We start from the raw sequence: 9,012 nt of genomic DNA, 5'->3' as shown, positions 1-9,012 counted from the left end.
GACTTTGAAACAGGGTAATCGTTGTTAATGACTTTGAGTTCTTGAAGCAGTTTTATCCAGTCTCAACAATTGAAATCTCAGTGTCCTGTATGAAAGTTTGAAAATATTGAACACCCAAAAGAAAAAAAACCTGACACGTGCAAAACAAAAGTCTAAAATTCTCTAACAGTCCAACATAGCACAAAAATTTACAGAGTCCCCAAGATGAGGAAAGTCAGGTCAACGTAGAAGTACGTCTCTCTCGTCCCTCTACGTTGACTTGAATTTCCTCATAAAGTGATTCTGAACTGCAAGTCACAACTGTACTCGTTGTGAGTTGCAGTTCTGATGTGGCGTGCAACTCTAAATGGTCGATAGTCTTCTGCACATGCCCTTGCTGCTCGAGTGTTTACGATGTTTGGACGATGATTTTCTTGCGGTCGAACATCCGGGAACTTCTGTACACTGTTGCACGAAGGGTAAAATAATTTGCCCCTTTGCCGCGCGCGTGTTAAATGTCCATGAATGCCCGTAGTGACGTCATGCCGACCGCGAGAATGCTATCACACGAGTGCAAGTGCCGGAACACAAATAATATAGTGCGTCTGTGTCCCGTATGGCACGAGGCCGAAAAAAAACATAAAACAAAGGGACACTTTTGAGTTGAAAGCAAAAAGACACCTGCAATAGTCTTTATCTTTATTTTTAATTCAAAATTTAAATCATTACAATATTTTGCGAGGTAAAAAGAGGTTGCTTTTGGCAAAGATGACTTCCGACAATAAAGGATAAGATTAAGTCGCACAAGACGCGCCGCACGGCTACAAACATTTATTTCATGCATGCATGGCTTCACTTGTACACCGTACCGCTGTACAACCCTCGGAAATCGGTCACGGTTAGCGACGGGTACGTGGTGCGTTCGTGCGAGCGGTCCTTTGAGTAAAGCTGTGAAAGTTGTTTCAAATTGCCTGTGCCTTAGCACGGACGTATAGGAACTGGGGGGGGGGGATGGGCCAGTGTCCCCCTGAAAATATAGTGGCCGGGGGGCTACTGCCCCCCTTAAAAAGTTCGAATTTTCTGTAATTTGCATTCTTAGGGGGAAGTTTTAGAGTGGATAGTATTTGTAGCAGTGCGTGATGATTTTACTTCGATCACATTGAAAATGGAAATTTCAGTATTCACTTTCAATCAGGATCTTAATTGCGGTTCCTGTCCCTTGCGCGCCAACGACGAGGAGTCCCATTTTGTGCAGTACGCAAGCTGGTTGCATCGCAGGCCGTGTCGATGTCCGGAACACTGCAGGCTTCCAGAGCTCACGGCTAGGTCTATTTTCTCGGTGTCTCCACGTATTTCCAATGGAGCGAAGCCATAGACCTAGTACAACAGATTCGGTTGCAGCTTGTCCCCTTGTCTACAATTTCTTCCCGGCTATTATTTCTACCTTCCCGAGGCTCCACTACAGTCTCCACGTAGAAATAAATCCCACAGCGACACACCCTCGAATAAACGTTTTTTTTTTTCAAAATCATCCAAAGTTTATTCCCAAAACCAATCTATAAGAGAGAGCGTCTCTGAATGGTATAGAGCCAACTTCTTATCCAAAAATTGAAAAATCCACAAGCTTCTTTCTTTGGATGTTGAATAGTTGAGGCCAAGTCAGATTGTGTTCACTATGACCACTCATTTTGGGGGGTTTCCCCAAGTAAATAAAAGTGTTACTGAAACATATCCACATACTATTTTAAACTGAAAGTAAATAAAAGTGTTACTGAAACATATCCACATACTATTTTAAACTGAAAGATTTGAAGCTCGTGCATGTCATCAAGTTTGTGATGTCATAGAGGCAAAGCTTTATCATTGCAGTGCAACTGGTTCAAGTGTGGACAAAAATTTAAGAATTTTTTTTTCTTAAAGGAAAACTCTACCAATGAGTGTTTAGACTATCCAATACTTATTTTAAGGTGACCACCATTTCCTTTGGCAAAATTTGGGCTCTTGATTTTGTCATGTTTAATGCATCTGTGAGACACTTTTCCTGATACGAGTTAACAAAACATCGCCTTTATAACGTGCAGTTTTAGATATGTCATGTTTTCAAAATTTAATTACATCAGATCTTACAATAATTAACTTATCTTTTTTAAACTGTCAAACTTGGATTTGAAATGCTGACATTTCAAAATATCGATTGATCAAAAAATCTTCCAGCGAGGCTTGTGTATCTAGCACTACAGAGCACAAAACCTTACAAAACCTTGCCAACCCCACACCGCAAGGGTTTCGCGCTAATCGCACTGACAATCACATACATTGGACCACAAAGAGATTTCATTTTCTGCCCCCCCCCCTTAGAATCATCTTCCTACGTGCTTGCTTAGGGGTTAATATAGGGTGATTAATATTAGGACATTATAGTTAATATCCTACATTTGTTTGTATTTTTTTAGAAAAAGCCATAGTTCCCTCGAAAACGGGTCTTTAATTTTTAGTGGATAGGCATATGGCCTATAGGGTATACTTTTAAAGGCTCGTTGTTCCATGTGTTTTCCGAGAAAACGGCTCGGTGCGCACTTATTATTTCTGGTTAAGTTGACGAAAGTGTAGTACGATATATACCCAGCCAGAAATGAGACCGAAGAAGACAGAACCTGTGTGTGTAGGGTGCACCACTAAAAATGAATTCCCATAGACAGCAGTGATAAATCCCCATACTTCACAAATATTTTAAAAATACTCACAACTCTCACAGGTGTTCAGGCTGCACAGAAAACTTAGGTTTCACATGTCCTCTTTCATTTTCCTTTCAATTTTCGGGGGGTTGACCGATGAATTTTTGAGAAATTTTCACCAGAAGCAGACCACCCTTAAAATCCAGAAAATGTCCCTGTCCAGAAAAGTTTTCAAAAACCATCCCTAGGCAAAATGGCTCAAATAGTGCCACTTTCAAACCCGATTGCATCCAAATTGAGAATTGGAAGCCTTGAGTCAGGCCCAGAGGCTCAGTCTCATATTTCTTCAATTCCTCAGGACCCTCTAATATAGAATATTGAGAGACTATAACTTTTATTAATGAGCTTGGCGGACATATTTCTGGCCTAAATACGAGGGTGCACCCTCAGAGAAAAAAGTGCAATAAAGTTTCGCAGGTGTTCTGTTTTCAGTCATAAGGGTCCAGTCCACTAATTCAAGCCCCATTGCCACAGTGTAAAATCAGCACCGTTCAGGGCCCAATAGCATATGCACGCCAACATCCCTGAGATTTCTGAGACACAAATGAAATTCTTGTCTGGTCACTTATCTTTCAATTTCTTTTCAATTTTTTGTGGGTTAACCAATTACATTTTTAATTATTCTCACAAAACAAAATCACCCCCCCAAAAGTGATTTTTCCGAAGTCTGATTGCAGCCATTTTTCAAGTGGCAACCCTCAACTTTCTCGGGCACTAAGGACCATTTTTCAACCGTAGTTTTTAGCCCTTCTGCTCTCATATGAAAGCTCAAAGACCCAGGGAGTTGATCCTGGCAACAATTTACACAATCTCACCATTTTGGGGGCCAAACAATCTCCTTTTTCAAAAGATAATGGGGGGGGGGCACTTTTAATGCTAATGAGCTGCGGGTCAAAAATTCTCACTTGAATTAGTGGTCTGCACCCCTAAGTGTACGTCTCATTTCTGGTTGCATATGCAGAGAGGTATTGGGTCCTGTGCATGACCTGAGGATTCTGTTATTTGTGCTTCCCCTGTGATGGTCGGCGATCGCATGTTCCCATGCTAAAAAATAGCTCCAGATATCGTATCACCATCACACAAGCTCTCGCACTCGGAGCGTTCATTATGGGGGCCATTGTGTGTTAGATCGTTGGATATTGAATGGGGTCAAGGTCATAGACGTATGCATATGACAATTTTCACTCAAAAAGACGGTCGTTGGTGTAACCATTGCTTTGAATCTTCCAGGAAAATTGTCTTCCACAATTTCCACATTGTTCCTTTCACTTTCATGTGTCAAATGTAAACATGTTGAACTGTTTGTTTCTTCTCACTACCAGTCCATGCATCTTGTCTTCAGTTGAAATAATTTAATTTTTTTCCCTTCCCAGTTTAGAACTGTTGATCATCATGGCCAGCAAAGAGGGCATGCAGAGATGGACAGGACGTGTTGCCTTGGTGACAGGAGCCTCTTCTGGTATTGGTCAAGCCACAGCGAGGGCGCTTGCAAGACATGGCATGAGAGTGGTTGGCTGTGCCAGGAACATCAAACCAATTGAGGTCAGGCAGTGGCACTGGTATTGAGATACTTTTGATGGGTCTTCTTAGCCGTGTTGGAGTAGAGTCCACGACGTCCGAGGCCAAGTCCTGGGTCTGATCGAGGCCAAGACCGAGTCACTGCCATTCAAGGCCGGGGCCACAGTTTCTGAGGCTAAGGCCAATACCAAGTGCAGTTCTTACACACTTTATTGTATAACATAACTCTGCATGATCAAAGGTGATTTTTCTCTAACAGCACTGTTGGCCGGAAGCAAAATTCACCTAGATTCACAAAAAACGGTCGTGCAGGACAAGACAAGAACTTAGTTCTTGTAACCAAGTGCTATGTTACATGAATTAGTTGCTTTCAGTGTAACATCTTAAACAATGTGGTAAACAAATTCGAATGAAATTATCTCGTTCAGCTGGTGTTGCAAAGCTCAGTGTTTATATTCTTGCAACATAGTACAGCTAAGAGGATGGTCGAGTCCTCTCCCTCACACCACCAACCACGAACAGAAAAAAAAAATACAGAAGCTTTAATTGCCCTCAATAAATAAAATACAAAAAAGCTATCCTTTTTGTGCAATGATCGTCGCAAGTACAATGCGTTGTCACAATAAAATGTTTGGGGAAAAAGTAAAAGCGAGGAAACTGATTTCAAATGGGTACCCTCGAACTGGACTTCAACTCATTCTTCAAGTCCAGAGGGTGCCAAGGCCAAGGCTTTCAAAAATCGGCCTCAAGGTTATAGCCTCGAGGCCAAGGCCGGCCTCGAGGCCAAGGCCGGCCTCGAGACCTCCATCACTGATTCTTAGACTGTGTACATATACTCTGCAACTGTATCCTCTTCTTACACCAGAACTGTTGGTTTCGATGTCCGCCAAGCTCACGGGAGTGTGGCAGACAATGAACCCCTTGGGTTCTTGGGGTATACTCTTCTAAAATATACAAAAACTGTTTACATCCACGTTTGGAAAAATACGCTAAAATGCACATTTTTGTTGTTGCTATAGTTGTGATGTCATCCTGGGAAGGCATAGTTCAGTGCATAGTTTTTCTGTTCAAAATGCGAAACTAGAATTTACTCACTGAAAATATTTCTCAGAAAGGGTTGAATTGCTATGTGGCTAAACAGCAACAAATCACCCAGGAGAGAAACTGTAGTCAAGCAAAGTCTTTAAACAAGCAGGAGTCTTTCGTGTACAGACCAATGTAACATTGAGGCTCTCTTCCTGAGATTACATCACATTGCATCATTTGCTCATGAATATGAGAATACTCATCAGCATAAAAACCGAAAAGACCCTTGAAATAGAGAAACACAAATCAAAAAATGATATTAACTGAGACACATATAGGTGCATTTCCTAGGTTTGTTTTCAAATCATTCCATTTCCTTTTAAGGAAATTTTCAAGATCCACTACCAGCATTTTGTCAGGAAATTGTGGAGATTTTAATTAGTTGGCTAAAAAAAGAAGACATGAAAGTATTAAGTTGCCTGCTGTCCAGTTGGCAAGTACTGCACTTATCAGGCTAAGTTTAACCTGAGTGTCTTCTGTGTTCAGTGGAATCCTGGGCTTATCTGCAATTGTAATCAAGCATCTATTACATAAAGACTTGGCCAAGTAGGGAATTCTATACAGTACTTACTACAAGGAAATCCTTGAATTTGTCCTACTTCTAAATATCTAGGATGATGCTCAGATGTTATCGGGAGACAGCACTGTCACCGGCTCCCTGCATGCAATCAAATGCAACTTGATGCAAGAGGATGAAATCCTAGCGATGTTTGCCAAGATCAGGGAGACGTTTGGCGGTGTGGACGTCTGTATAAGTAATGCAGGATTCAGTGATTCTGGTTCACTTAGTTCACAGTTGACCGTACTGAATGGAGATGCGGCAAAATGGCGAGGAATATTTGATGTGAGTATTCGTTGAAACTGGACCATCATTCAACTGATGTTTGTAGGCATGTAGAAAAGATATTCCTTTTCACTCATAAGAACTTTCCTGGTTGAAGTTTTTTTTATCCAGAGCTAGTTCTCTCTCTTCAGGTTTTTAAGTCCTTCATTATCATTCAATCTTTGAGAACAGAAATGGTTGTAATCCCACCACTTTGGTCCTTCATTGCCCTTTCATTTCCCTGTGTAATGACAGGTGAATGTTTTGGCTGTCGCTCTTTGCTGTCGAGAGGCCGTGAGACAAATGGAGGAGAAGGGAGCAACAGATGGTCAGCTGTTGGTGACCAACAGGTAGAGTGGACATTGGTGTATCGAGATCTGCGTGGACCGAGCAGAAGCACCTCCTCAGATCATTTGTTGAAAAGAGCCATGTTGGAGGGGAGTGTTGATGTCGGTAGGCACACAATTATAACAAGTGCATTTCATAGTTGTTTGTGAGCCAGCAAAATGTAGTTCCCACCAAAAGAGCCTACGTTGCTGTGAAAATTGCGCCCTCTCTTGGTCCCACTCAGGACATGTCTCACTGATTGTAGCTCATTGGAAGACTTCTGGATCTGTTTTGAATTTCTCAAGGACTTCATCGTTAACCTACTTTCAGAAACCACATTTTGATTTCAGTACTTTCGCACCACATTTTCAGTTCTGCGAGTTTGGATAACCTCTTGTGGAACATATTCACAAGAGCATACGTCGTTATGCTCGCAAAACTTCCCTGCACAAATGACGGCAGTTGTCTTTTCATTTGCAGCATGTCTGGCCATCGATTAACCCCAAAAGTCAACTTGTTTCATGCCATCACCAAGCATGCTGTGAGTGTCTTGGTGGAAGGTATCCGACGGGAGTTGAGGGAGAAGAAAAGCCACATAAGAATTGCAGTAAGCCCCGACTTCAATCCTTGAAAAAAATTCGTCCACTTTGAACAATTGCTCTACGTAGATTACATCAGCTACCCTTCCCTACTTTTTTCACACTGTTACATTATTTTCAGCCTTGACTTTTGGACTTCTTACAGCAAATCTCACCTGGGATAGTAGATACAAGATCTCAAGAACGCATGCAAGCTGGCTTTTATCCCGAAGAGGTCAATGCTTTTTACAAAACGTTGGAGGTAAGCTGCTTTCTTTGAAATGTTGACCACTGTCCAAATGGAATCGTAGAGGTGCAAAAGTTATGGAAACCCAATTAATCTCCACAGAATAAAGCTCTCGGTTATGTGTGCTCTCTTGAAAACTCTCCATTATCATTAGGTCATCTACCTGCTCACAGTTGTTTGGAATAGCAATTACTTTGCCACTGTCCTGTTCACCTCACCTATGTGGTGGAGATGAGGGGTGGGATATCTCACCTCCATCTTTTTGAACTTCAACTGTGCATGTAGTTTGTGAGCCATCACTATTTAAACATTTTACCACGGGCTTGAATGGAAAGAAAAGAGGCCAAGTACACGTTTTCTACATCCCCCTTTTTTTCCAGAACCCGACTTCCCCAAAAGTTGATTAGGGCAGAATTTCGGTTTTATCATCTGGAACATTACAAAAATGTTTGGCTGTCTTTGGCCTTCTCTTAAATGGTAAAAGACAGTTTGGATGTCTTTCTGTAAATGCCCTGGGGAGTTCTGTTGGTGTCCAGAGGTCACAGGTTCGAATCCTGCTTCGGTTATTCTGCATCCGTATTATTTCGCTGCAGCTAGCAACGTAAACATGCCTCCATGGAAAATGCAGTTTGTCACTCGGCAGCCTTGGAATGGTACGGATACAGCCGTAGGTTTTCTTTAAGATGGTTGAACTGCATGACGGAAATGTTTTCTTCATTTGTGTATGGCAGGCATTAAGACCTGAAGATATTGCTGATAATATGCTCCATGTACTGCAAACGCCACCCCACGTTCAGGTATGTTCGCAACTATCTTGTCAAAAAAGTAGCATTAACTTTGTCTTGAAAAGCTTCCATCACTGCATATTTCTAATGGAGCAGGTGTAGCAAGTGAACGAAAGTTAACTGTACTTTTGCTAGATGAAGCATCTAAACAATCATTGTGTGTTTTCATGACAGGTGCATGATATCCTTATCAGACCAACGGAGCAGTCCTTTTGAGAGCACACAGGAGATCAAACTGAAGAACTGAACTTCCCAGGGCCACTTCAGCCGTTTGTGTGTGGTTTTCCAGGTTCTTAGAGTATCAAAAATGCAGATTTCTATTTTATATTCGGCTGTGCAAATGCCAATTTTTGAACTTCATTTTCATACATTAATTTTAAAAAATGAAATTTTGTACTGGTGGAGCCTAAAGAGGTTATTTTTATGCTACCTCCAACTGAAAATCCTAATCTATGCACATGTATAAAGGCCGTCTTGAAAGTTGGCAATCATACAAGTTGTTACAAGGAAATAGCAAAGCAGTTGAATATTTGTACAGGAATTTTTCGGAATTGTCCATCTTGTAGTTGGTTACAGTAGTTAGACTGTCAGTGCTCCAAGGTCACATCCCCGCCAATATATGCAATACATGTACTTTATTGCTTTGGCACTCTCAAAGTCTTAATTGCCATGCATAATGTTCATACCATCATAGATAATGTATCAAGGCTGAGCTTTTCCATGAAAATGACTGAAATATATTAATTTTTTGGATGTGTCAAACTCTACATAACGGATTAGTGCTCCATTTAATGTACCATGAGGAATTTAATTCAAGTATTGTGAAGCACTTTGAGTTTATTGTTTTAATGCTACTGAATGTTTTTAGTTTTCCCATTAAATGGGATAACTTCAAGACAAATTTGCATTTCTTTAGTGCAAAGAAAAAAGGTAA

The 9,012-nt window shown here is 41.2% G+C and overlaps 1 protein-coding gene across 2 annotated transcripts; it reads left to right on the top strand.

Annotated features, from left to right (window-relative positions):
• Nucleotides 1-3,711: 3,711 nt before the first annotated feature.
• LOC110976654 (dehydrogenase/reductase SDR family member 11-like) lies at nucleotides 3,712-8,969 on the top strand. Of its 2 annotated transcripts, none has more exons than XM_022230126.2 (8): nucleotides 3,712-3,877; nucleotides 4,088-4,256; nucleotides 5,932-6,162; nucleotides 6,397-6,491; nucleotides 6,949-7,075; nucleotides 7,213-7,308; nucleotides 8,025-8,090; nucleotides 8,253-8,969. In XM_022230126.2, the coding sequence occupies exons 2-8, from the start codon at nucleotides 4,107-4,109 to the stop codon at nucleotides 8,292-8,294; spliced, it is 807 nt and encodes a 268-aa protein (XP_022085818.1). In that variant the 5' UTR covers nucleotides 3,712-3,877; nucleotides 4,088-4,106; the 3' UTR covers nucleotides 8,295-8,969. The 2 variants fall into 2 exon arrangements, with proteins under 2 accessions (XP_022085818.1, XP_022085816.1); XM_022230124.2 differs by lacking the exon at nucleotides 3,712-3,877 and adding an exon at nucleotides 3,905-3,998.
• The last annotated feature ends 43 nt before the right edge of the window (nucleotides 8,970-9,012 follow it).

The sequence above is a fragment of the Acanthaster planci genome, linkage group LG09 (genome assembly GCF_054643075.1).
Source record: "Acanthaster planci isolate LZ-2023a linkage group LG09, COTS_SCS, whole genome shotgun sequence".
In the NCBI taxonomy this organism is placed as follows: Eukaryota; Metazoa; Echinodermata; class Asteroidea; order Valvatida; family Acanthasteridae; genus Acanthaster; species Acanthaster planci.
Note: the sequence above shows the minus strand (reverse complement) of the source record. Positions and strands in the feature narration are given on the sequence as shown.